This window comes from Embiotoca jacksoni, unplaced genomic scaffold (assembly GCF_022577435.1).
Source record: "Embiotoca jacksoni isolate LCO1_2020_lvr unplaced genomic scaffold, fEmbJac1.0.p SCAF_23, whole genome shotgun sequence".
Classification (NCBI taxonomy): domain Eukaryota; kingdom Metazoa; phylum Chordata; class Actinopteri; family Embiotocidae; genus Embiotoca; species Embiotoca jacksoni.
In genome coordinates, this window is record NW_027185374.1 from 1,641,977 (window position 1) to 1,669,940 (window position 27,964).

At 43.2% G+C, this 27,964-nt stretch overlaps 1 protein-coding gene across 9 annotated transcripts in view; it reads left to right on the forward strand.

The window, feature by feature from the left end:
- The window catches only part of syne1a (spectrin repeat containing, nuclear envelope 1a), a 130,695-nt gene that overhangs the window by 96,272 nt on the left and 6,459 nt on the right, over positions 1-27,964 (forward strand). For all 9 annotated transcript variants that reach the window (XM_069158186.1, XM_069158183.1, XM_069158184.1 and 6 more), the window contains 48 exons: positions 475-588; positions 957-1,118; positions 1,605-1,799; positions 1,940-2,113; positions 4,231-4,422; positions 5,160-5,291; positions 5,467-5,567; positions 5,967-6,117; positions 6,358-6,486; positions 6,599-6,772; positions 7,016-7,231; positions 7,323-7,424; positions 7,533-7,652; positions 7,747-7,947; positions 8,065-8,238; positions 8,365-8,496; positions 8,656-8,852; positions 8,963-9,095; positions 9,195-9,377; positions 9,547-9,696; positions 9,783-9,959; positions 10,060-10,215; positions 10,309-10,464; positions 10,553-10,723; positions 10,839-10,972; positions 11,101-11,305; positions 12,079-12,261; positions 12,389-12,535; positions 12,643-12,797; positions 13,429-13,576; positions 13,700-13,794; positions 13,907-14,141; positions 14,540-14,734; positions 16,076-16,201; positions 17,362-17,517; positions 17,986-18,144; positions 18,982-19,148; positions 21,828-21,990; positions 22,531-22,718; positions 23,040-23,190; positions 23,651-23,833; positions 23,935-24,072; positions 24,185-24,376; positions 24,673-24,991; positions 26,004-26,072; positions 26,472-26,605; positions 27,248-27,374; positions 27,492-27,703. In XM_069158186.1, the coding sequence (XP_069014287.1) occupies positions 475-588; positions 957-1,118; positions 1,605-1,799; positions 1,940-2,113; positions 4,231-4,422; positions 5,160-5,291; positions 5,467-5,567; positions 5,967-6,117; positions 6,358-6,486; positions 6,599-6,772; positions 7,016-7,231; positions 7,323-7,424; positions 7,533-7,652; positions 7,747-7,947; positions 8,065-8,238; positions 8,365-8,496; positions 8,656-8,852; positions 8,963-9,095; positions 9,195-9,377; positions 9,547-9,696; positions 9,783-9,959; positions 10,060-10,215; positions 10,309-10,464; positions 10,553-10,723; positions 10,839-10,972; positions 11,101-11,305; positions 12,079-12,261; positions 12,389-12,535; positions 12,643-12,797; positions 13,429-13,576; positions 13,700-13,794; positions 13,907-14,141; positions 14,540-14,734; positions 16,076-16,201; positions 17,362-17,517; positions 17,986-18,144; positions 18,982-19,148; positions 21,828-21,990; positions 22,531-22,718; positions 23,040-23,190; positions 23,651-23,833; positions 23,935-24,072; positions 24,185-24,376; positions 24,673-24,991; positions 26,004-26,072; positions 26,472-26,605; positions 27,248-27,374; positions 27,492-27,703 (7,773 nt within the window). The remainder of the gene's footprint in view (positions 1-474; positions 589-956; positions 1,119-1,604; positions 1,800-1,939; positions 2,114-4,230; positions 4,423-5,159; positions 5,292-5,466; positions 5,568-5,966; positions 6,118-6,357; positions 6,487-6,598; positions 6,773-7,015; positions 7,232-7,322; positions 7,425-7,532; positions 7,653-7,746; positions 7,948-8,064; positions 8,239-8,364; positions 8,497-8,655; positions 8,853-8,962; positions 9,096-9,194; positions 9,378-9,546; positions 9,697-9,782; positions 9,960-10,059; positions 10,216-10,308; positions 10,465-10,552; positions 10,724-10,838; positions 10,973-11,100; positions 11,306-12,078; positions 12,262-12,388; positions 12,536-12,642; positions 12,798-13,428; positions 13,577-13,699; positions 13,795-13,906; positions 14,142-14,539; positions 14,735-16,075; positions 16,202-17,361; positions 17,518-17,985; positions 18,145-18,981; positions 19,149-21,827; positions 21,991-22,530; positions 22,719-23,039; positions 23,191-23,650; positions 23,834-23,934; positions 24,073-24,184; positions 24,377-24,672; positions 24,992-26,003; positions 26,073-26,471; positions 26,606-27,247; positions 27,375-27,491; positions 27,704-27,964) is intronic.

The window sequence follows — 27,964 nt, forward strand, 5'->3', positions numbered from 1 at the left end:
AACATCCCACAAATTACATAACAGATTTAACTTGCATTTCGTAAGCAGTGCTCAATAGTCTTACATTTTGACACATGCCCTCTGTGTGGAAGTACATGAGTGTGTGTGTGTGTGGCCTGATTTCCCATAACAGACAACCACCATAAAAACCATTAACTCATGGCTTTACTTTCCATTTCAGTTCACACTCCAAAGGAAATGTTGGCTCCTGTCAAGTTTTGATTAGAGATGTAGAACAGATTGAAATTTTTGTTGGTATTAGTCTATTCAAAATGAATGCATTGCTAAGCAGCATTTATGTTCAGCACTATATTTTCAGCGTACTTGCCTCAAATTTTGCAAATTCATATCTGAAATTGATATTATGTTTGAGGATACATCAGAGCTAGCATACGTTGTGAAGGTCAAAACACTGTAGGAAGCATTTAGTGGATATCGAATGAAACCCACACTCACTGTGTTGTTGTGCCACAGGGTCGAGGCACACTAAGCCGAGCTCCCCTCCAGGAACTGTACGACCCATCTATGGAAACCAGTGCTGCTAACTTGGATGACCTGCAGAGATCCTGGGAAACACTCAAGAATGTGGTATGTAACATCACCGGCTTCATTCAGCTAAAAGAAGTCACAAATAAAACACCACAAAGTGAAATTTAACATACCAGAACATCTCTTAGTCAAAAACAGCTACAGAAATAGATTTTATTTTAAGAAATCCACATGGCTTACTTATCCTGTTTGGAGACTCGGCACATTTCACAGTTGGATAAGGATAACATTTGAGACTGTTAGACAGTTACGAGAGTTCTCACAAAATCAAGGATTAAGCTTGAGTGTCCTATTATCTTCCACAAGTCTACAGTAGTACCACGTTTATGCTGACACATGAACTGATATAAAACTGAACTGAAATATATATAAATATATAGTTCGTCATTGCTTCTTTCTTGCCACAGATCAGTGAGAAGCAGAAGAGCCTGTATGAAGCTCTGGAGCGGCAGCAACACTATCAGGAGTCCCTGCAGTCCATTTCCACCAAAATGGAGTCCATCGAAGGAGCACTCAATGAGAGCCTGGAGCCCAAAAAGACCCCCGAGAGCCAGATGGCTGCACACCAGGTGAGAGAGAGAGAGTGTGTGTGTGTGTGTGGGGGGGGGGGGGGGGGGGGGGGGGGGGGGTTTCTGGGTAAGTTGTGTTCATGCGTGGGTTAAAGGGAGAGAGGAGCAGAGTTCAGATTATGAAGGTAAAAATACAATATATGAAGTGCAATCTTAAAGGCAGACAGGACACAAACACGACAATTAAAAGAGGCTTTTCTGGGAATACAGGGAATGATTGAGGGGTTCAATATTGCACTCGGCCATGCAATGGTTCCACAGACTGCATGGCACTGTTCTCCGTTGCTATGCCAACATCACAGCCTCGGCCGATACGGTTCCTTTCTGTAGGACTACTGTAAGGCAGTCTGGACAAACCCTCTTCTACTGCTGTCTCACTGTCTTCTTTTCAGTCTCTTTTCCTGCAATAATCCCGATCAGCTCGCTTTAAAAAAAGAAAAGAAAAAAAGATTTTACCTCTGACATTTCTGATCTCTGTCTGTACAGGCTCTGATGGACGAGATCCTGATGCTACAGGATGAGATCGGTGAGCTGCAGACGTGTTTCTCTGAGGAGCTGGCCGACAGCGACAGTGACGGGGAGCCGGGGGACCAACTGGCCCTCCAGTCGACTCTCACTGTGCTGGGAGAAAGGATGGCCACCATACGAATGAAGGCTTCTGGAAAACGGCAGCTGTTGGAGGTGAAGGGCTCCCAAAAATTCCCCTACTTTTTTCTACTTTATGTTGTGCCTCTATGTATAGTCCTCATCTTTAAACTGCAGTAGAGTATTTCCCATGAACACCTGGGAGTCTAACATGTTTGTCACATTGACCACTACAGGAGAAACTGAGTGAACAGCTGGAGGAGCAGCGGCAGGAACAGGCGCTGCAGCGTTACCACAGTGAGGCAGAGGAGCTCGACCACTGGCTGCTCAGCACTCGTGCCACTCTCAGTTCTGCCCTTCAACCCCAAAGTGAAGACATGGACATGGAAGAGCAGCTCATCGACTGTCAGGTGAGATGCTGCTCTCATCCAAGACTGGTTTGACTGAGCACTGAAAGAGTACGAGTCTGATTTATTAAGGACAACAGTGACGATTCACTTTTTCCTCTCCTGATATGTGCTGCTGATTAAGGTTTCCTCAGCTGACACAATGAAGGAAATCTTTTTTATTTGAATTCCTATTACTACCCCAGGCACTGTATGAAAGTCTGTATAACACTGTTTTATTAAGAGAAAGCTATCAAAGGCCAGAGTGACGCATCTGACTGCTTCACTGTTCCAGAAATAGCACCTAAACTGGGATTCATTCCCTTGGTAAAATATATTACTGTTACTATTTTAGTCAACCATTAACAGTTTAATTCATCCTCTAAAACCAGAAGAAACTTACAAAACTTTCCCTGAATATTGGGTCGGTTTCAGAACAAATACGAGCCATTTATTGTCCAATGAACAAACACTTTTTAGGACTAAGACACTGAGATTAGAATTAAGGTCTGACCCTGACAAAGGCTATAATGACTATAATCAGTAATAATGGACCGAAGTTTTAGTTTTAAATTAGCTAGGCCTGGCACTACCAAACTATATCAAACAATATAAAATATATAGATATCCTCCCTTTTGTGAAAGACACTGAGTCAAACTCTAGCTATATCTTATTGTTTTAATCTATAATGTGCTCATTTATTATCACTGTTATACCCTACTTGATGTGCCTCTTGGGAAATGCTAACGTGGCAGCAGGTTCTTACACAGTCAATAATGGCTGACGTTGTGCTCTTGATTTAATCTTTTCAGGGATGTTAATATCGCCGCTCTTCTCTCACTGCTGAGTTAAACTTGATGGTTACTTGTGAGGAGTGATGACAGAGCCTAAATATAAATGCCATACATATTCTACATTTATAGGACATGTGAGCGCAGCTGATTGAACTGCTATGAATTAATGTTTAAACATTCATCCCATGATGATCCGTATTTGCCTTCTCAGCACTAATAATGTTAGTTCTGTTGCTCAGGCAAAGGAAATCAGTGATTTGAAGTGTGTTTGTAGCAGCTGGCAGACAGTAAGCTGATTATAGCTCATATATGCCTCCTGTGGCCCTCGGGTCTAAAGGTCCGGCCCATGCGGAGCTTCATCTCTGGGGGGTTAAAACTGTCCAGAAGCACAGATTATTTCAGTATTGATCCACTGGAAAGGGCACAATGTGTTATCGGATATGAGCTTAGAGAAATATAGTGAAGGGAAAAACACTGAAATGAAGGAAATCGAGTCGGGACGGAGCAGGAAGATCAGGGAAAAATACAAAGGGCTTTGGATAAATAACGATTGAAAATAATTAGTCTTTTAAAGGTGGTGTTGGATGAATATAGGTCTCTGCATTAGGATAATAGTAGGTAGTTTGGAAAGTAGGATTACTTTTTTAAAATTTTCTGTGAATGGTTTAAACTTGTTAGTTATTCGCTAAACAACCAGAGTCTACTCATTTAAACACTTCTACACAACAAGAAAACCACTACACTGTAAGCAGCTTAAAAACCACTTAGCATAGTGTGTCATGGGTCAGTGTTTAATCGAATTCTTTACTGAGCCAAAACTTTTGGTCTCACATTGTACAGTTATATTATCCTACAACAAACTCTACCTGTCTTGTACTTGTGTCAGTCAAAACAAAATAAAACAAAAAAAATCCTGAAAAAAGCAATTTCATCTGGGGCCACAAACGAACAGGAGATGTTTTGAAATTTAAATTAAAGTATCATAAGGAGGCTTTCGCAGTATGAAGTGGAGAAAGAACAAAGTTTTTTTTGCTTTTCCACTGAATGTCAGATGACGGCAATGAACAAAGGAAAAAGAGTAAAGAGGAATGTGAGGCACTCTGAGTAAAATTCTCTCTGCTGAGGGCTGTTGTTGTGAAATACACCAATACAACCTTAATCCCCCTCTTTTCCACTTCTATACAATTGTTGGCACTTTTCACTGCTTACAGCTCAGGGAGGGTTTCTCTTGAGAAATGATGTAGGGGACTGAGAGAAACGGATTAAGCCTGGAAAAAAATACTGATGAGGAGGGTTTACAAGTAGACACTGCTTCATTTTGTCAACTGTAACTTCTGCCTTTCCAGAACATGCTGTTTGAGATCGAGCAGAAGGTGTCGTACCTGTCCGAGCTTTCCGTCCACAGTGAGAGCCTGGTGCTGGAGGGCCGGGCTGAGACCAAGGGAGAGGCGGAGCAGCTCACCTTCAAACTGCGCTCCCTCAAAGACAGCCTGGTGGAGCTGCAGCAGATGCTGCAGGACAAACAGGTTGACATACAGGTGAGATCAGTTGGTCATGTATTTGGTTTCCCACCATACATTCAGTTTCCCAGCTTTAATTCCTTCCTGCTTTTGCATCATTTTCCTTGTGCTGTGCTGCATTATGTTGATTTGGATTGCAGCGTCAATGGTAGTATTGTGCAAATAGTACTAAAGGTCATTTCATTCTCCTTCATAAAAGTCCACTGTTTTCCACTGTGGAACAACAACAGCCTGTGTGTCTCACAATGGGCCTCAGACACCAGACAAAAGAATGCTAACTCATCACATGCACTCACTAAATGTAGGCCATCAGGTGTGTTTCTGATGACACAACATGACGTTTTGGCTTTGTGCTTTTAGTTTTCCTCTAAAAAATGTCTCAGTTTCCACAGAAAATTATTTACAAAGACAATCCAGGCATACACTGAGCTACTGGCCTCCCTCAACATGCCTCTTTGGTTACTAATGAGATTTCCTAGCCAATGGATCACTGTATAATAAATGAGGAAGATACAGTAGCTTTTTAAGCAATTTGAAATGCTGACAACAATCTCTATTTGATATATAATTATTTGTAGGTACTTCTTAAGACTTGTACAACACTTTAATACATAACATCTTTCTCATTATTTCTTCTTAAAATGTTACTTAATTTGGCAGTAAAATGTCTCTTGGCTGCAAAAATGACAGCAGTATCTGCTGTACAGCATTGGTCTGAAGTCACTTCTTAACCCTGGCATCTGTCTGTCTCTCAGGGTTCATTGCAGGAGCAGGAGGACAGTGAGCCAGACTCGTCTCTGTCCCTGAGTCCCAACGTTCAGGACTGGCTGTCTCAGGCCCGCTCAACACGCACACAGCAGCACCACGACAACCTGCTGCGACAGAGGGTGAGAAGAAGCTGAGCATTTGTTTAAAATATTTAACAGGCCTGGCCAAAGCTTATCTTGACCGCTTTACTTTTGACCTTTTGGAGGGCCGTATGTAATTTGTTAACTAAATCAATTTCATTCGTCTTGGATACTCCCCCTTACAGGTAATCTAACACAAGTCTTATATTCCTAGGAGCTGCAGGAGCGAGTGGCTGAACAGAGGAAGTTGCTTCAGTTTGTAGCCAGTGTCGGGGAAGAGTTACTCGGTCAACAGACCACACCCAACGGGGACAGGTACAGGAGACATAAGTTTCACACGTCAGAAAAATGCCAACACACAGTACACTTAAACACACCTCTCCACACCTCTATAGGCTGAGTTTAGGACAGACATTTATCGACTGACATGAAGAATTAGATGTCTATGGTGGAGTCCACAATATGACAACATTTACATTTTGGATTCAATGTGAATATTATTATTCACATCCAAACACTAAAAAGGTTTATGCAGAAGCTCCAAAGATCAGATATTGTATCTGGCTATGTCAAGCCAAATTTACAATTTATTTTGTCAAAGCTTTAGAGAAATGTGTTATATTCTTAAAAATGTTAACCTTAAGCGTACAATAAACCGTTTTGATGTTTTCCAGTCAGGACTTTGACCACAGCAGTTGCTTTGTCTCCCCACAGTGAGATATCTGTCCCTGGTGGAGTGCTGCTGGAGACTGAGACCTTGTCTCCTGTGGACCAGCTGAGACAGAGATGGGAAAATCTCAATAAAGATCAGAGCACGAAGCTGCAGCTTTCCCTCAGCACACTGGAACAAGACCAGCTCAGCCCGGTACACATACCAGACACTGTGGATCTCTACTTTCTGCTTTAAATTTAGATTTTCAAAGTGTGATGTTTTTGAATACATGTTTTGTGTTAAATTTGACATACATTAGGAGGTCATTATTTCAGGCTAAAGTACTCTTTGTGGTACTTTTTCTTCCTGTCATAATTTCACATTTCACATAATTTCATTGTTTGCTGCCAGTCTGAGCCTCATATATTTCTCATATATCACTGTTGTGTGCAGGTCCTCCACCGGTCCCGTCTTTCCAGTCCCAGCATGGTGTTCAGAGGCGAGCCTGCCAGCCAGAACTCTCGCTCTCCCAGAGCTCTGTTTGACGCCTGCAACCAGTCTCTGGAAAGAATCTCTCAAGAGGTAAAGCACAGATTTTCTTTTTTTTTTTTCTGCTCATGAAGACATTTCTGTGTCTTTAACTGAAAACCGAAGCATTCTCATTGGGTCAATTTTCGTTTTTTCCTCCTCACAGGCTGCAGGCGGTGGGGGTAAGCTGGCAGCGTCTTTTGGAGGGGCAACAGTCCAGCAGGATCTGTATGCTGCAGTATCAGCAGCCTCCTCCTGGTTAGATGCTGCTGAGAATCAGCTGCTCTCCGGTCCTGTGCTGCTGTCCGAGGACACCGAGACACAACTCACTAATCTAGAGGTAGAAGGAAACAAATACGATCAGTTTGGTTCACTCTTAAAGATATAAAATAGTCCGACATTTACATCACAGCAGAAAATAATAAAATTACCTGTATGTTTTACTAATACTGGCAGTTTTCTAGCATTAATTAAAAGCACTGGTTTTATAGTGACACTGCTAACAGAGGTTATGAAGACACAATGATTTAACATAAGCAACCAATACTCCACCGGACTGATATCCCAATTTCACTCTGTTCAGGGTCTGAATAAACAGCTGAAGGAGATAACCAGGGAGGTGAACCAGTGCAGAGAGCAGCTGGGTGGAGGGATGGGCCGGGTGTGTGGAGGAGAGGAACGAGCTCTGATGGAAGACACGTTAGAGGGCCTCCAGGAGAGGATGGGCCTGCTGGACTCTGCCCTGGAGCACCACTGTGACGGCATGAGGGACAGACTGCAGGAACACTCGACTTTCCAGGTCTTAAAGCCAAACTGTTGCACTTGGGTCGTGATGTGGCTGCCAACACCATCATTCATAACTTTAACATTGTTTCTGGTATCTTTTCCAGATTGAACTGAGGATGCTGTTCACGGCCCTGACTGAAAGTAAACACCAGCTGCTGCAGAAGATGGCTGGAACTGCAGACAGGCCTGCATCCAAACAGATAGAGGTATGATACCAACCACCTGCAGACACACAAGAATTACAAGTATATTTAAGAAAGTTTGTAGAGACTCCTATGAAGATATATCCAGTGAACATGGTGTGTCCTTCGCAGACATTGTCAGAGGTGGAGGACAGTATGAGGGATATTGAGCAGAGAGTGACTGAGCTGAAGAGCAGAGCAGAGGTACTCCAGTCTGACCAAACCTCCAACCAGGAACTACTCAAACTACAAGTAAGAACTATTTTCTCCTCCGGATTGTCCCTCAGGATCATAATGTCTCTGCATTTTAATAACTAATGTTTGTCATGTTGCTGTGTCTTCTTAGGATGCATATGAGGAGGTGGTGCTCATGGTGGGCTCCAGACGGAGCAGCCTGAACCAGGGCTTGTCTCTGAAGACTCAGTATGAAGCTGCACTTCATGACCTCACCGACCTGGTGGACACTGCTCAGGACAAGATGGCCGCTGACCAAAAGATGACAGTGGCTTCTGTCATCGAGGTCCAGATTTTACTAGATAAACACAAAGTAAGGAGGGTGAAGAAACACCGTAGTATTTTATTTAACACTATTACGGGGTTTCCATTTTTTTTTTTTTTTTTTCTGACATTGTCTTACTTACAAAGTTGTTCTCCTCAAATACAGGAATTTTTCCAGGGTCTGGAAGGCCATATGATCCTCACCCAGACATTTTATTGTAAAGTGTCGGGTCTGGTGGGACAGAGGGAAAGCCAAGCCCTGGAGGAAACCATGGCTTCAGCCCACAATGTGCTCAAACAGGCCCACAGGCGGGGAGTTGAGCTGGAGGGCATTCTGGAGGTGAGAATAATATCAAATTATAGAGAACATTTGTTGCACAATTTCATAATTTCACAGTTTCATCCCAAAGTGCAGTAAAAATAAATAAAATAAACAACACTGCGCTTTCTTCTCCGTGTCTGACAGTCGTGGAGCCGACTCGTGGAGAACTATCAGGCTGTGTGTAGACAGCTTGAGGCTGTTGAGTGTAGCATCCCCACTGTGGGTCTGGTGGAGGAGACAGAAGAGAGACTTATTGAGAGGATCAGTCTCTACCAGGTAAGCTTCTTTATGCTACTGGGTACACGTAGATGCAAAAATAAATGCAGTATCAGAAGGCCATCTTATCTTCCTTGAAAGCTATAGTCAAGCTTCTGTCTTAGAGAATTGAATTTGTAATTTATCCATTTTTCATCTGTCCCCTGCTCTTATTCGTAGCGTCTGAAGGCCAGCCTGACAGAGCATCCGCCTCAGCTGTACCAGGTTCTGGAGGAGGGCAAGAAGCTCTTTCTGTCCGTTGGCTGCTCAGATTTGGAGAACCAGCTGAATCAGCTGGGAGAACACTGGCTCTCCTCCACCACCAAGGTCAGCAAAGAGCTGAACCGCCTCGACTCGACACTCAAACACTGGAGCAGGTCTGTGATTGCGCAGCTCTTTCAGTCAGTATGTTGTAATCCTTGCTGTAAAGCAAAGAAGCTAAAATAATAAATATATTCATATTTACCTGTGTGTTTGTAAACTCCAGGTACCAGAGTGAGTCCGCAGAGTTGAGCCACTGGTTGCAGTCGGCCCTGGACAGACTGGAGTTCTGGACAACCCAGTCAGTGACAGTACCTCAGGAGCTGGAGACCGTCAGAGACCACCTCTATGCGTTCCTGGTCAGTTAGGTTATCACGTCTTCGCCAAACATGTAGTGTAAAGTTAAATGAATGTATGTTTAAAATTCAACTTCTGTTGCTGTTTTTTTTTTCTCACAGGAGTTTTCCAAAGAGGTGGACGCTAAGTCGTCTTTGCGTTCGTCTGTGCTGAGCACAGGCAACCAGCTTCTGCGGTTAAAAAGAGTGGACACGGCTAGTCTGAGGACAGCGCTGGGCCAAATCGACACCAAGTGGGCTGAACTGCTGACTCGTATCCCTGTAGTCCAAGAAAAGCTTCACCAGGTCTGAAAACAGCAACTGTAACGTTTTAAAAACTGTTGTTTTCTTTTCTTTCGGAATGGATCTTGTAAAGAAGTCAACATTTGTCTTAATTTTATTTTCCAGTGGTAGTTAGTTTTAGCATTAGGCTGTATTTTGGCACTGTTGTAACACCTCTACTCTGGTCCATCAGTTGCAGATGGAGAAGCTGGCATCCCGACATGCCATCACAGAGCTGATGAGCTGGATCTCTCTCATGGAGAACATCATAGAGGAAGATCGGGACAAGATCATGGGAGCTGTGGGCTCAGAGATGGTGCAGAACTTCTTACAGAAGTATAAGGTACAACATCCTTGAATACCACCCATCGTTTCACGGATTCTGTCACCTTCATCACAGTCTCATGATGTCTCCTCTTTGTTTCTCAGGGTTTCCGCATCGATCTGACCTGTAAGCAGCTGACTGTGGACTTTGTGAACCAATCAGTGCTGCAGATCAGCAGTCAGGATGTGGAGGGGAAACGAAGTGACAAAACAGACTTTGCTGAGAAGCTGGGAGCTATGAACAGAAGATGGCAGATACTACAGGGGCTCATCACTGAAAAGGTAAGCGTTAAAAAAAAGTGTAGTTAAAAGTTAATCTGTTCTGTTTTTAGTTTGTCATTTCTGAGTTGTTAAATTGTTCTGAAATGTGTTTGTGTTTTAGATTCAGCTTTTGGAAGGACTTGTGGAAGGTTGGTTAGAGCATGAAAATGGAGTCCAGGCCTTGAAAACCTGGCTCACACAACAGGAGGAGAAACTGAAGAAGAGACACAGGATAGAGGATGTAGCATCGGTGCAGAATGCACTTAAAGATTGTCAGGTAGAGACACCGCATGCCCATAAATACCTCACACAATTAGAGGGCTTTTTTAGAGGTTCTATAAAGTTTTTCTTCTATTTTTTTTCTCCACAGGAGTTGGAAGAATTAGTGAAGGAAAAAGAGAAGGATCTTGAGAAAGCAGAGGAAAGAGGAAATGCTCTCATCCAGGATAAGAAAGGAGCTGCCTGCTCGGTTGTCAAGGAGACCCTCAAAGGACTGAACCAGTCCTGGGCTCATTTGGACCACATGGTGAGCTTCTCGTATCTCTCACGCCACCTTCGGCTGCTTCCTGATTTTTCCCACTCTTACATATTTTGTCTCCCATCGATCCTTTCAGATAAGTCAGCTGAAGGTGAGCCTGCGGTCGGTGCTGGAGCAGTGGACGTTGTACCGGCGAGCTTCAGAGGAGATTGATGGCTACTTGATGGAGGGGAGGTATTCTGTGTCCAGGCTGCACCTCCTTAATGGATCTCTAGAGGCAGTACAGCAGCAGGTGGAGAGTCTGGAGGTGAGGAGTGCAGAAAATAAATTGCCCTCTTTGTCCTGGAAAATTGGCATATCCCTGAAAAAACGTTGTAAAAGTTGAGAAAAATGAACTTTTTGTTGGTGTCTGTGTTGATCAGAATTTGCAGGAGGAGATGGATAAACAGGAGAGCAGTCTCAGGAAGTTTGGCTCCATAACTCACCAGCTACTGACCGAGTGTCATCCCTCTGTGTCTGAAACACTCAACAGAGCGCTCCAGGACGTCAACATCAGGTGATGATAACAAAAACACGGCTCTGAGTGACTTTAAATTTAGATTGCACTCTAAATCTTAATCTTAAAGCTAAACTATATGCTGAGTTGATCTCATTATGTAACCTGTTTCTCATTCTCTGTTGCAGGTGGAATCATCTACTCGAGCAGATCTCAGAGCAGCTGCGGAGCAGTAAGGCCTTGCTGGGACTGTGGCAGCTCTATTGGTCACTGTACGGCCAGTGTGTCACAGCAGTTCAGAAGCAGGAAGAACGTGCTGATCGCCTGCTGAGGAGCGCCACTGACAGGGACATCACAGAGGAGGAGAGCAGCGCCTGGATAAAGGACTGCAATGTGAGTATAGATAGGACAATGAAGCACTGTAGCAGAGCATATGTGAGCATTTTTTTTTAATGCTTTAAACATTTATATCTGTAGGTGTTATCTTCCAGGGTCCAAATCTAATGTTAGATTATTCCTTTATTCTCTTTTTTGTGTCGCTTACAACATATCAGGAGATTGTTCCTGCTCAGCTAAACTCCTGAACTGCTCGTCAGCTCCCTGTGAGGTTTCACAAAGCCGCCGTCCCCTCTGCAGAATACCAAATTGCACCCTGTCCTTTTGTCTCCCTGAATGCAGATTCACAGCACAATGTAACAAAGCCCTCTGAGAGGGAGACGGCAAAGGGAAAGACAGGCCCCTGATTTACACTGCAGGGGTTCCCCGGTGTCACGCTGAGCTTGTAGGACCATACTGGGCGATCTCTAGAGACACACAATCTTAATACTTTAAACAGACTGTTATTTTGACTGAGGAGCACTGATTCAAACCGTTGCCAGACAAAGTAGAATAATTTATTGGTGTTAGCATTGACTGCTTGAGAAGCCTAGAACACAGGATGCTTGTTTTACTCATGCAAAAATTTGAATTTGTATTACTTCCTTAAAAAAGATCAAATGGTACTCACTGGGCTGGGAAAAAATATGCCACACAAACAAATGGAACCCTTTTAAAACCCACCAGATGAAACAACAAACACTGACATGAGGAGGTTTTCCTTACAAACTCTTATACAACTTATAGACAGTGATTGTCTAAGCTGTTTCTCTCTGCTGATGTTTCTGCAGGAGTGCCTCGGTGACCAAGACTCAGTGCAGCAGTCCCTCCAGCACCTGCAAACATTAGGCGAACAGCTGAGGAGTCAAGTCGACGCCTCCTCCTTGGCATCACTCCAGTCCGACCACCTGTCACTCACACATCGCTTAGCAACACTGGAGCACGCCCTTCAGAGGCAGCAAGAAGTATTGCAGGTAGGGTCTCAGAGTTGCAAAGAAGGTTTTTTCCGACTGTGCATACACCCCAATATATGAAAAAATGGATGTGATCGGTAGACCATCACTTCTGTATTCACACTGTGTCTGTCTAACTGTTTTCTAGTCTGGATCTCAGTCCTTTGAAGGTTTCAGAGAGCAGCTTGACTCACTGATCTGTACGGCTGAGGAGGCCGAGGAGGCGCTGAAGGAGTCTGACCCAGTTGGTTCACCAGATGTCACTGTGGTCCAGTCCCGTTTAGAGAAACTCAGGGTATTTTTTTTATTCTCTTTGTGAAGACAACTGGTTCTCTTTTATGTAAACTGATTATGTTCAAGTTTGTTCCTTCGTCCGCCCCGCTGAAAATCACGTTTTTCCAGGTTCACCTGTTGAAGCTGAGTAGTCTGTCTCCCGACCTGGAACGTGTCAACGAGTTGGTGTACAGACTTCCTGTCAGTGACAGAGATGTTAAACGGCTGCAGAGTCTCAACAGAGCCTGGGCCACTCACTCTGCTCACCTCACCGAGAGGTTCAGGTACCTAAAACCTTCATCTTTTACTTGTCTTTTGTAGCACTGTAAAATCTGGGCAGTCAGTGACCACCATACCTCGAGTCAAACACCCACCAAGAAACACGATTTTTTTTTAATATTGCATTCATTGTTTGGTCTTGAAACTTGAAACATGAAACATCTTCAGTGTAACAAAAGCAGGTGATCTGTCTTTTAACAAACTCAGGAGCTCATGAAATTATGGAAGCAAAGTCATATTTTTATATTTTATAACTTTTAAGAAAGTGTTTTATATATCCTTATATTTGCTTGGATATTATTTAAGAGTTAAACATTCATAATAAACCACAATTTAGCAATCAAGCTGATATTTTCTCTTTTGTGGAAAAATTGGCATGGACCTCAATAATCAAGAAAAAGACAAAAAGAAGCTACTCTAACATTAAGACGTTAAGAACATTGATGGAAATACCTCAAAATGTGTCCTTCTCTTCGATGAGATAACAACATGGCAACTCATTTAATATACTCTTTTCAGTATACTAACTTATAACTAATATGTAAAGATAATAGTGGCATCATGTGGAGTTGCAACTATACAGTCATGTATTAAGCTGCTGTGTATGTTTCTAATGTTGTCTCTCTCTGTTTCCAGTAAACTGCAGTCGGTGTTGCTCCAGCAGCAGAGTTTCCTGCAGAAGTGTGAGGCCTGGATGGATTTCCTGTCTCAGACTGAACAGAAGCTTGCTGCTGAGATCTCAGGCAACTACCAGAGTCTGCTGGAGCAACAGAGAGACCATGAGGTGAGTCTATTCACATGCTTGTTAGTGTTTGTGTGTGGGTATATGTATGATCTTAATGCAAGCTGTGTACTAATCATTGCCCTTGATTGTTCACAGTGTTTTATTCTTAATGTGTACTTGCAGTTGTTCCAGGCAGAGATGTTCAGCAGACAGCAGATTCTTTATTCCATCATCAGTGACGGGCATCATATGTTGGATCAGGGACAAGTGGACGACAGGTAAACAAACACACACACAGGCCTTTATTATACCTTGTCCTATCTTTATGTATAAAAATATATCCAGTTGTGAGCAGCTAACACGCTCTTCTCACTCTTGTCGCACCAACAGTGATGACTTCAGTGTGAAGCTGGCCTTGCTGAGCAACCAGTGGCAGGGAGTGGTGAGGCGGGCGCAGCAGAGAAGAGGCATCATTGACAGTCTGGTCCGCCAGTGGCAGAACTACCGGCAGATGGCAGAGAAGCTGCTGCGGTGGCTTCAAGAAGTGACACGTGATCCAGATGTGCATCAGCCAGGAGAAGCAGTAGCACTGCAGCAGGCCAGACACCTGTTAGATCAGATACAGGTAAGCTACTGCAAAATAAAAGACTTATTAATGCCTCGGTAGCTCATTAAGATGTCATACTTATTTCTGAAATTATTTATGCTTTATTATCTTAGCCAGTCACCACTCGAATTGAAATGAATTCCAGGTAGATGGCAGGTGGATTAGGTTGGGAATTTTCTCCTCTGAAGTAATTATTTTCTTATTCGGCTTGTTTGAAGAGTGAAGATAACTTTTTAAATCTACTGTGTGAACTCTTGACAAACATCCTGTATATCCTATTTTAAACTACTCACTCACAGCTTCAAAGCTCAAAATCCAAACCCTGTCCTTATGAACTCTCACCCTTTGTCCAACCTTAGAGTCCCTTAGTTAACCTGCACCCCTTCTGCCCTCTGTCTCTGTCTCTGCTCCTCCAGCTGAGGGAACGAGTGCTTCAGAGGCAGCAGGGAGGCTACATCCTGACCGTGGAGGCCGGCAGGAGCCTGCTGCTGTCAGCCGACGCCAGGGCCGAGTCCACCCTGCAGACGGAGCTGATGGAGATTCAGGACAGGTGGAGGCACGCCCACCACCGCCTGGACCAGCAGAGGAAGGAGCTGCATGGCCTGCTCAAGGTCAGACTTCAGCTAGAATAACAACAAAGCTTTATTCTCCTTTGGTGTTTTATTTCTTTTGCTCTCCTGATGTTATCGTTGTCACTTGACAACATAACGTACAGTTTGCATTGTCTTTATTTTACCCTAATTATTTCTATTCAGTGTTCTACACTAAAGTTCCAATGCTGATTGGCATTATTGTTTTGACATCGACTAATACCAGTGTAATTACTTTGGTAATTTTTGTGGCTGAACAAATAGTGCTGCATTATTAGACGTCCTTGTGCAGGGCTGTGATGTGCGCAGTCAGTGTTGCAGGCGAAGCTGTGTCTCTTACACACTGCAGTAAAAAGGTTCTCTGAAGGGTGCTGAAGGGCATCGGCCCATCTGAGGCTTTAATGAGCCTGCCTGCTTGGACATGTAGGGCAGTGAAGCCAGGTTATGACATTAATTATGCAACACTGCACCTAAAGTCCTGAAAAAAAAAAAGAAAGAGAAGTACAGGGATGGAGCTCACTTCTGTCCTCAAATAAATAGCTAAGCATCTCTGCTCACACACTCAGGCTCAAGCTTTACGAAATGGCACAAATGCACAAAGATTAAAAAAAAAGTGCCAGCCATGGGCACACATCCACATAAACACACACACACACACACACACACACACACACACACATCCACATAAACACACAAACACACAGACTGCAGTGAGCTGTAATAATTTGAACCCTGCAAGGTGGATTTTGCAGCCTGTGATGGTGCCCTGTTTTTAATAGGACTTAATAACAATTTAAAAGATCCATCACGGGTTCGTTTTTTTTTTATTATTGAAGGTCTTTGTCTTGATCATCATCCTCCTACGATCTTAATTGATGTCTACCTTCTTCCGCTGGCACTTTAATACTGTAGCTTCATATGACTCTTGTTTCAGGTATGCTACTTTGCTGCATTTCTTACCAAATATCACCATGTTTTATCCTGAACTGAACTCTAAATATAGCTGTAGTTCAGGCTTTTTGGAGAAGAACCGCCCTCTTTTGTTAAGGAGCTCTGTTAATTCTCTCCTTTGGCTGCTGAATTTGTGCTGTATCACTCTGTCTCGTGGTGCTGCTTGAGAGGTTCAGAGCTAAGTGGGCCATCTATGGCATAATACGTTATGCGGGCAGCCTTGTGTTTGTGCTTGTATATGTACAGTAGGTGCGTCAGTGTATGATTGTGTATTCTGCAGTTTACTCTTACTGATACCACTGCTACAGCTGGAGGAAAAAATATTTGCATTTCTATATATACAAGAAGGACTGCAGTCTGTGTGTGTGTGTGTGTTGTTTGCTCTAAATCTTATTGTGTGTGTTCATGTAGAACTGGGAGCGATGTGAGAAGGGCATAGCTGTGTCGCTGGAGAAGCTGAGGGCCTTCAAGAGAAAGCTGTCTGTGCCGCTGCCTGACCACCATGAGGAGCTACACTCTGAGCAAATCAGATGCAAGGTGAGGAGAATATAATACACACACACACACACACACACACACACACACACATACTCACTCTGTCTTTCTTTCTGTCTCCATTCACACATACACACACTGAGACTTGTCCTCTCAATAACTCTTTAATCTGGCTGCGAGGACAAACAGATAAACAGACGGATCAGATGCAACAAAAACAAATAGACTTATCTATCTAGCTGCTGTCTCATTGTGTGACCTTTTGGTTCAGTAGTCGGGCAAGATTTATTTTCCTGTGGAGACGTAACGTTTTAGAAATTTTGTTTGGTCATTTTTTTTTAATGTTTTAAATTAATCTTTGTAAAAATATCCTGTAAATAATTGTTAATGTAACTCAGGCTAAAGGAAGCCTTAATGATACCTTGTTTTATTTTATTTTTTGCTGGAACAGAAATCATCTAAATTTCTGCATGAAATTTCACATTATGATCCCTCTCAGCTCTCGTTAACCACTGGACAGTGTATGCAGTCATGTTTCATGCATGACATGTCCTCAGCCACTCGGGGGGAGGGGGGTGCGAGTAGCAGCACATAGCATCAGCTGAGGAGAGAGAGGGGGTGGGGAGAGAGAGAGAGAGAGAGATATTATGTGCGCATGAGAGAGTGAGAGCATCCCTGTTGGCCGTGGGGGTGTATGTGCGTGCTTCCTTTTGTGTGTGTTGCATAATGGAGACGTTCTCCGGGTCCACAAATGATTACAGCACAGCAGAACCGTCACAGTGACGGAGGAGGAGGAGGAGGTGCAAGGTTTGGACATCTCTGTTACCTTATCCTGCCTTTAACCTTGAATTTAGCTGTTTTACCGTCATTGAACGAGATATGTTGCCGTTACCTTTATGCTGTCTCAGCAAATTTTATTCTTATATGTAGCAGACGTTTTTCTTTTCTTGCAACATGCTTTGCTCTAATGTTCGTTGTCAATGTGCTGTTTTGCTTTTTCACACCATTTCTGAGGGTGCAGCAGCTGCAGCTCAGCTTCCGTACACCTGCTCTGTGGTTTTCCTGTTCTCTCTGACTCTGGCTGTTAGTTATGAGAGAATAAATCCCTCCTGACAGGCTACAGTAGTTTCTGTCTTTGAATTTAAGGCTGGGGATCATTCGTCTCTTTTCGTACATCATTTCTCATCATGTCACGGATGCAGGAGCTGGAGAGCAGTGTGGAGGGCTGGACCGATGACCTTACTTCCTTGTTCCTGCTGAGGGACTCCTTGGAGGGTGTGGTCAGTGCAGATGACATCACAGTCCTACAGGAACGCCTCCATCTACTACAGCGCCAGTGGGAGGAGGTCTGCCACCAGGTAGAGACAAACAATATACATGCCTGAGATTTTAATTCCTCCAGTAAATACTCAAAAGGCCTTCCTCTGTGTAATATTAGTTTTATTTATGATTTTATCTTCACCTTCTCTTGCATTTAATTTAGCTGTTTTCTGCCCTTTACATACCCGGTTTAGCTGAGAGTGAGAGTTCAGCTGTGGCTAACTTTCCATACTCATGGTTAACTCTTCAGGCGTCACAGGCCCAGCAGTGTTGTTGAGAGATTTCTGTTACTGTTATGAGCTGTTTGACTAACATTAAGAGAGGATTTGAAGAATTAAAAGGGCATTGTGGCTACTGCTTGTTATTGTTGTTATTTTGTCTTTGGTTTATCTTCCACCAGTTAAATTCTTTCTCTCAATCTTTTCACTATCCTCCTCTTTGTATATCCGCTTCCACCACTTTCCTCTCATATTCTCCCCTCTCGTCTCTTTCTCTTGTCCCCTCAGCTTTCCCTGCGCAGGCAGCAGGTGAGCGAGAAGTTGAATGAGTGGGCCGTGTTCAATGAGAAGAACAAGGAGCTGTGCGAGTGGCTCACACACATGGAGAGCAAAGTCTCTCAGAATGGGGACATCAGCATTGAAGAGATGATCGAGAAGCTGCGCAAGGTAATTTTTTTACCACAAATATACCTGAAGTGCACATATTATGTCCAAACTAATGAACACCGAGGCTCCAGGCATAAACAAATGCAAAGTACACGCGCATAAAATAGTTGTGTCTAGATTATTATAGCATAAAAAGTATTTTAGATATTTTGACATAAGAATTGACAGTGGTTACAATCTTTATACATTTTATTTTTCCACTATAAAAAGCCAGGTTGAAAACACTCTTTTTATTAAATAGTATGATTTGGAATGGATGTATATGATGAATATGAAAATGATCTGTGCAGTAGGTGGATTTGCGCTGGAAATGTTCAACCTTGACTTACAAACGCACCACTAAACTACACCGTTGATGCGCAAATACACGGACAAACACGACAGTAACAGTTGCCTGGTTGGCATTGGGAACTATTTTGAAAAATTGGCAGCTAATTCTTGACATTTTTCTTAAATTGTTTTACATAAAATATATAGGAAACAAACAGCAAAAAGTACACCGCAAAAAACATTTTATTTAATTTTTGGGATATTTAAATACTGCTGGTGCAGTTGGAACTGTAACCAACAACGTTTACTCGCATGGGCAGTTTTAGAGATGATGGCCAAGAAAATAAAGTTGTTTGACTGTTTGGTGAAAGTTTTAAGTAACTTGTCAACATTACACATGAATGTGTTTCCTGATTTATTCATCGAATCTGAATTTCTATATCTAATATAAGGTAACTAAAAATGGCAGCCTGAAAGTCTGGCAACCACCTTTTTAAAGCTTGGTGTTGAACCCTGACATCACACTGACACCTCCCTGTGTTCACCTGCTCGGCGTTTCTCCACCAGGAATACCAGGAGGAGATCAGTGTGGCTCAGGAGAACAAGCAGCAGCTGCACGTTATGGGCGAGCGCCTGGCCAGGGCCAGCCAAGACAGCAAGGCGGCCGAGATCCAGCACAAACTCAACAAAGTCAGCGAGCGCTGGCAACACCTGCTGGACCTCATCGCGGCCAGGTGGGTGTACACGGCTCTGGAGAGGTCAGAGTTTGTGAGGTCTCTCTGAAGGTGGATGAAACTTTGAGACGAGCTGCAAACACGACACATATCAAACGGGGGAAAAAAATGGTTCGCAAATGTGTGCCAAGTTGTTTTTAAAAACCCATGAAGCTGCAAATACGCACATTGGGATGTCCTTATTTTGTATGTTCTCGATGTGAAAAGAAAGCTGTTAGTCTGTTATGCGCTCCTCTCCACAACCCACTTTGTGTCCTTCCTAGTGATGACAGGTTAGTTAAGGCATGTCTTGGCCTAAATCCACAACCGTGGGGAATTCCTTTTCCCACAATGCTGCTGAAGCATTTCCTGAGTTCCTTGTTGGTGTCAGTGGGGTGTTACTCTGCTTGGTTTGCAGCTACACCGAGAGATCACATCCCTCCTCGACCTTGACTTTTTTTGTGTCCTTATACCTTTTCACGACTATCGATGCTTCTGCCAACCAGAATTGTGGAAATTGATGATTTAATATGGAAAAGATAGGAAAGATAAACTCCTTTGTTGTTGTGAATTGGAAGTGACCTGACCCAAACTTTGACTCTGACTGCCCCTCCCGCTCGCCTCGGCTGTCTTCCGGCTGTTGCCCTCTGGGACTCTACTGGAGGAGGGAAAAAGGGGAGGACTGTTTCTGACCTCAAACAGACAGCTGCACTCTCTTTGTCCCGTATATCCTCCCTTTACTAAAAAACAATAAGGAGTCAGTTTGTTGCTGTCACACAGTGACCAGAACACCTCGTAATTTATAGATCTCTGCAGCGCTTTTGTCTTATAAACAAATCCATCAATGGTCTGTGGAATTTTTTTTTTTTTTTTTTTTGTCGAAACAAGGATTTACTACTATTCTTCTGCAAGCACCCTTTTGGGGGAATTTGGTGTCTGATGTACCAACACAGTCCAGCTCTGCAGCACATGCCTCTGACTGTAAGTCTCCTTTTAGAAACAGCAGCACTTGTCACTCTCAGGCACACACACGCACACACACACACACGCACGCACACACACACACACACACACACACACACACACACACACACACACACACACACACACACACACGAACACATGCCTGTTTGGGGTTCTCTTTTTTTAACCTTGGAGAGCAACTGTTGAGAAGTCACAGTTGTGCCTCCCCTCCACTGCCTACCGGCCCTCCCCCTCCATGCAGACACAGTTTGGAGAAAGTCCCATGTGGACCTCACAGACGAAAGAGAGGAGTGTTTGGATCAACGCACTAATACTTCCTGACGTCCACGGTGTCTTTGGGAACTCTTCACACCCATGGTTTTGGATTTAGGGACAGATGATATGGCAGGATGCCCGAGCGAGGAGGATCTGCCCGTCTGCGACTGCGATGTCAACAGGCAGGAGGATCTTAAGAATTTATGTTGCTTTTTTTTTTTTTTTAAGTTTGATGATGAGCACTGATCTGGTTTAACTGGTGTTTAAAAATGATTTCCTTAGTGTTGTTCTAACCAGTTTTCCCAGCCGTGGGAGGAGATCGACAACACGAGACTGTGAAGACAATAGCAGTAGTGTTGATAGCATCATTATCTGACTCGCATCACATCTGACCTGACCTGATGCCGTGAGGCTGTGCAGCCTTGTACAAGTGAAGCCAAATGTTTGCTAATTGATTTAACTTATTTTCCGGGTGTATTTCTCCGAGGACTTGTGCTTGCAGTCAATCATGTGTGAGGCTGTACAATATATTTCCCTATAGTGTAAACAGTCAAGCTGCTGTGTCCTGCAGTATGTTGCACTGTGGGATGCTCAACAGCAGAGTTGAAGAGTAGTGTGATGCGGTGTGCAGCTGATACTTTGCAGCACCTGATGCACAGCACGTTACAGCTGCAGGTGATAAACATCTTTCCCTGGACCAAGTCCTTTAATAATAACGTGTACGTGAGGCGGGGGAGACCTGCTGAATGTGTCTATTTTTAGAAGATTATGGGCTTTATTTGGTTTTATGCAACAAAGAACGGCTGCTGCTTTAATTCTCAACATGTCTGCCTGGTGAGAGTTGCGTTGCTCTGCAGGGTGAGGCGCTGAATGTCACACTTGCTGAACAAACTGTTGTGAACGTTGGATGTTGGCTTGTATATTTATTTGAAAATGTCTTTGGCAACAGGGATCCAAAATGGTCCCCAGTTGTCAAGTAGAGTTCACATGAGGTTTCATCACTTCCCATCAAAAAGATGTGCTCAGATGTGAAATAAAACTCCTCATGCTCAGTTTACTCTTCTAGTCTGTTAGCTGAGCAGCACATCTGTGAAGTCTTTGTTATTTTGTGCTCACAGTATGGAACCAAATATTTATTTTCCATTTTTTTCTTATTTCTTTACTTTATAACCAGACCCATGTTTACAATATATAGTTTCTATAGTGATTCCCATTGGTTACATGTTGTTTATATTATTTACAAGTCTGTAAAAATAAAAAAAAAAAACAATAAATAATTTGACATTTTCATGCGTTTCAACTAATGTTCATGCCTTCAGCACTGATATCAGCTGGGATATACTTGTATTTGTCGACAGTGTGTTTTATAGTATTGTGTTACACAGACTGAGTAAACTCTACTGTTTACATCTGTCCCACGTTTTGACGCTGACTTCCTCTCTGACGTTGTTTCTGCAACAGGGTAAAGAAGTTGAGGGAGACCCTGGTGGCCGTGCAGCAGCTAGATAAAAACATGAGCAGCCTGCGCTCCTGGCTCGCTCACATCGAGACCGAGCTGTCCCGACCCATCGTGTACGACACCTGCGACGACCGGGAGATTCAGAGGAAACTCAACCAGCAGCAGGCAAGAGACCGCACACACACCGTGCTGAGTTACACATGCAGACGGGTTTATTGATGTGTTTACAGGCCTTATTGAATGCACATTCAGATGTCACAGATTTGCAAATTGTGACTATTTTTAGTGAAGATTAAGCTACAGCCAGACCGAATGACTCAAACTGAGTTGGCGGAAAATGAGTGACACCGAAGCACATGAGGAAGTCAAAGCATGACTCATGTAAACATCTCTAGCTGTGTGTTTAAAGCCATGCCACTGTCGGTATCGATAGACTTCCCTCTGCCAAGATGCTGCTCTAAATCTGGACTGGACTCTGAGACCCCACTGACCTCTTTCCTCTCCAGAGCTGCAGAGTTAGCTTACAGATTTACTGTAGTTTAGCAGGGCGACTGTGTTCCTACTTTATACTACATTAAAAGAGGCTATTTTCTATCATTAAACATAAACAGTTTTAAGCAAAGCCATAAAGAAGGACTAGAAAAACGTCAAGCAAAATTAAGAGAATGCTGATTATTCTGAAGTATTGTTCTGAATGTTTTCCAGGAGCTGCAGAGAGACATAGAGAAACACAGCACAGGGGTGGCGTCAGTGTTGAACCTGTGTGAGGTCCTGCTCCACGACTGCGATGCCTGCTCCACAGAGACAGAGTGTGACTCCATCCAGCAGACCACCAGAGGGCTGGACAGACGCTGGAGGAACATCTGTGCCCTGTCCATGGAGAGGAGGCTCAAGTCAGTGCTTTTTGGATAAATTCTGCCTAATCGGCTGTCTTCACATTATTGTAGATTTTCTGAGATGATCTGGTGGTGAAATTCAAACGCACCATCGGCCAGCTTTGGAAACATACCTTCAGATGACCTTTGTTTGTGTGTTGTTTGACTGATATTTGGCCAAATGTGCCCTGAATTGCAAGTATCAACCAATAGGATGATCTACTGAAGTTTAAAACGGCTGCTGCGACTGATGATAATAATAACACAATCATGTGTGCATATTTTAGAATACCTAGCGATGACATTGCTCCTCTCTAATCTTAACTTTTCTCCTTGCAGGATTGAGGAGACGTGGAGGTTGTGGCAGAAGTTTCTGGATGATTACTACAGGTTTGAGGATTGGCTGAAGACCTCAGAAAAAACAGCAGCTCTGCCTAACTCCTCTGGAGTTCTCTACACCATCGCTAAAGAGGAGCTCAAGAAGTTTGAGGTGGGTCTGTTCAACATTTATTAGTATGCATACAGTGTATATGTAGGTGAATGTGATGTTTTCATATGTGCATACTCAAACGTTTTTAAAAGATTCCTGCCAGACAAAATATAGAGAAAGTCTAGACACAGACAGTCCCTGCAGGCTGTGAGAGGCGTGTCATGTTGCAGAAACTCGTTCCCACTGGTTTGCTCAGCTGCTGCAGTCCATCACTTTGCATTCCTGCTGGCTGATTGTCTCACCAGGGCCTCTTCTTCGCCTTCTGCCTGCCTTGTGCCTGACTAGAAATAGAGTTTTAGGATTTTAGGTTTTGAAATGTAGATTAGCATTTATACATTTTTGCTCCAGACTTCATTATCTATGTGAAAATGTTAATACTAGAATCCTTATATACGTACCGTGTGCTCTATATATCCTATCTGCAGTAATTATATGTGTTTATTTGTGTGTTTTGTCGCAGGCTTTCCAGCGTCAGGTGCAGGAATGCCTGACCCAGCTGGAACTCATCAACAAGCAGTACCGTCGTCTGGCCCGGGAGAACCGCACCGACTCCTCCTGCCGCCTCCGAGAAATGGTGCATGATGGGAACAGGCGATGGGACAACCTGCAGAAGAGGGTGGCGGCCATCCTGCGCAGACTCAAGGTAGCATTTACACCGAATTTTGTAAGAAACAAGCTAGTTATTTTGAAATTGTAAAAAGAAATCAAACATGGCTGTTTGTCTGTCTCCTTCTGTTCATGCAGCACTTCATCAGCCAGAGGGAGGAGTTTGAGACGGCACGAGACAGCATCCTGGTGTGGCTGACTGAGATGGACCTCCAGCTCACCAACATAGAGCACTTCTCTGAGTGTGACATCCAGGCTAAGATTAAACAGCTCAGGGTAAGACGGACTCTAATTGAATTCCGCTGTTATTTTATTGGCTACATAAGTTGAAAAATACATTTCTTAAAAAAACAACAACACGTTAACGGTTAAATATGTGTTTGTGTAGGCGTTTCAGCAGGAGATCTACCTGAACACGGGGAAGCTCGACCTGGTGTTCAGACATGGCGAAGCTCTGATTGAAAAGAGCGAACCTCTGGACGCAGCCGTCATCGAGGAGGAGCTGGAGGAGCTGCAGAGATACTGTCAGGAGGTCTTCGGACGAGTGGACAGATACTACAAGAAACTCACAAGACTGCCCGTGAGTAAAGACACGCATACACCACACATACCAAGTGTTTATTGCATTTGTAAATGGCGCTCCTCCTCACTGCGAGGACCCGAAGGCACTCCATAAACACATTACAACAATTTCTGACAACCTCTGACATGGTAAAAACGTGTCAGACCGCTGGTTTGGGATAGGAGACACTCAATCCCATGTTAGTATGTTAGCAGTGTGTGCAATACACATGCACATGTGCGTATTCTGCTTCTCCCTACTGGCTTGCTCTCCTCCCTTTCTGCATCCAACATTTTCCCGTCTGTCTCTCCAAGCTGGTGGATGACGAGCTCGATGGTTCGGACAGAGAACTGGACATGGAGGACGGAGGAGACCTCGGCGAGCTGCAGTGGGGCGACTCCTCGTTGCCGCGGGCGTCCAGCCGTCCGGCCTCGGGCACGACCACCGTCGTCCGGGCCGACCGCTCGGGCCGCGACACCCCGGCCAGCGTGGACTCCATCCCGTTAGAGTGGGACCACGACTACGACCTGAGCAGAGGTCTGGAGAGTCCCGGAGGACGAGGCCATGGGGAGAGGAGCCGGGGGCAAGAGGAAGGGGATGAGTATCTGAGGACGGCTGCCACGGTGCTGTCAGGTTGGTCCCACTTTACTTCATTCATGATGGATGACTGGTTTAAGGGATTTTTACCGACTTCTTTTGGATTCAACTAGAAGATCTTTTGTAAACATGTTGTTTCAGGTTCATCATTTTCTAATATACATATTCTAATATACAACAGTGTTTTTGTCTACAGGCAAGCACAGAATTCAACATATATGAAGGACTGTTGATGATTCCATCAATTAATGAGTGATAATTTCATATTTATTCTGGTTTATACCGAGTACTTTTTTTTTTTAGGATAATTCCTATTTTCCCTGTAATAAGTACCAGATTACATCTCTCTTTCCAGTTAATTTCTTTGGACACTATTAGAGTGTTAACGGTGTTATGTATGAGATGAGATCACATTTTGTGAGTGTACAAATGCTGTCATTTGATTATTTAGCTCAATTTGTATTTGTTTATAATGTAATTGATGTGTTCTCAGATTTTGGTTGAACAGAATTGACCGGATGCTCAGACAGCTCTTAGTGCTGAGGAAATATTCAGTATTTCTTATTTCCAAAGTGTGAAAGAAGACACAACACTCAATCTGCCTCTTGAAAAATATAAAAACACAGAAACAAATGTGTATTTCCTGTTTTGTAACGTGATTGTAAAACTTATTGCTGTGGAATTGTTTAAAGCAAACATTTATTGTGTCATTTATTTAAATGTCACTATTCAAATGAAGTTCTGTTATTTCTATAGAGCTGGTGCCAGTTAGTCTCAGTGTCTGACATTTTAAAACAGTAAATTAACACAGCACTGCTCTGCCTTGATGAGAAAAAGTACAAAATCCTCTCCAGAAAATTCCACACAAGTAACAGCAAAATAAAATGCAAACAAAATTCAAAGAGAGAACCGAATACGATCTCCGAGGTAAACATTCAGATCTGGCATCAGTGCCAACTCTTTGCCAAATCATTTTAGATTATCACAGATATCACATTTGATCATGCCTCCGTTATAAATAGTGTATGTTGTATCTCTGTCTTCTCAGATGTAGTTATCCCAGAGAGCCCAGAGGCCTATATAAAACTGACTGAGAACACATTGAAATCGTCCTCTGGTAGGAAACAGCCCGAGTTAGATGAGCATGCCATCATCTCCAACTAAATCACGCTTTTTTTAATAGACGTTCACTCACCATGAGGCATCATTCAGGCTGATGTCCCACCATCTCTGTGTAGCTGCATGCAAAGATGACACCACTGCATGCTGAGGTCTCGCTCACTTCGTAACCATCGCGTTTTCAGTCTTGTGTTTGATGTGTTTTTTTTTCCTCATTCCTGTCACATCTAATACTATTAATGTGTGAATACCTGATTTCTGTTTTTCTGTCTGCTGCTTCTAAGACGTAATGCATTCTATCTCGGCATCATCATCAACAGCATGCTGACAAAAACTCTTGTCATCGAAACATTTGGCCCCTCTAGTTTTCTACAACGTCCGTGTGCTCTGTGTTCAGGTGAGCCGGGCCAGCTGGAGGCCAGTCTGAGACAACTGGATCAGGCTCTGGATGCAGGACGGTATCACCTGCAGCAGAGAGAGGCCACCGTCAACCGCTCCAGCCCCGACGTCGACTCCACATACATGGGCTACGTGAGTCTTCCTTGTGTTTTTTCTGCTGTCTGAAATCACCTCACGAGTGAGAATCACATCGTGCTTAATACATTTCTTAAGTATAACATGGTCATTTGGAATTACACATTTAATAAAATCTTTCCATTTAATTAATCAATGGTTACTTGTTGTGTTATTGTGGCTCACGGTACACATTTGTGTGTACCATTCGTCACAGTCTTAAAGTTTTGTCAAAGCATTTTAATTTACAAATGCAATAATTATTAAAGAATCCAATTTGGTAACTTAAAGCAAACTAATTTGATAAGCATAGAGGATATCTATGATATCTTTTTATTTTTGTAATAATCAATTAAGAATGTAATTGTTTGGCTTATAATGATTATTAGCTATAGATCTTCCATACTGCGGGGGGTTTGGGCCATTTAGGTTTCGAAAAGATCAGTTATTGATGTGCTTAAGCCTTAAGTAGAAACTATATTCATAATTCAATGTTATCAAGCCTCATAAATTAATTTTTGCAACATGCGTAGAGGATTTTGTCTTAATCTGCACCTGCGTTTTCAGTAATATCTGAAATGTTGATTCATGAACATAATTCTAGTCTTTATAATGAGAACTAAATACCAAAAATATATGTAACTGGTTTTATCCTCCCAGATGCGTCTGATGGGAGAGTGTCGGGGCAGTATAGATGCAGTGAAGAGAGCAGAGGGAGAGCTGACCGAAGACGAGGACGACATGCCGGGACTCACCAACCCCACCAGCACAGATATGCAGAGCGCAGGTCAGTTACACACACACACACACACACACACACACACACACACACACACACACACACACACTATTGACTCTAAATACTGTGTGAGCTGTGTTACATGATCTCCTCTGTGGCCTCCAGGTGTGATCGAGCGCTGGGAGCTGATCCAGGCTCAGTCTCTGAGCGAGCAGAACAGACACGAACAGAACCTGCAGCAGTGGCAGCAGCTGATCTCAGATCTGCAGACCATGCGGGCCTGGTTGGGTCAGTCAGAGGCCGAACTCAGCCAGCTGCGAGGGCTCGACCTCAGCACCGACATACAGACCATCCAGCAGAGAATCAAGAAGCTCAAGGTTTATATACTATGTGTCTGAAAACCATAAAAAAAAAAAAATAAAAAAAAAAAAATATATATATATATATATATATATATATATATTAAAAAGGATTTTCTACTGAAATGTAATTGAAGGTTTTTGGTGACATCTAAATCTAATTGTTGGACAAAATTTAATCAGATGAATCTTTTTTACGAGTTTTTATGAACAATTTATATACTTATTTCTTGCATTTTGAGACTGTAAAAATCAGATTGAGCGTTTTTCTCATCTTCA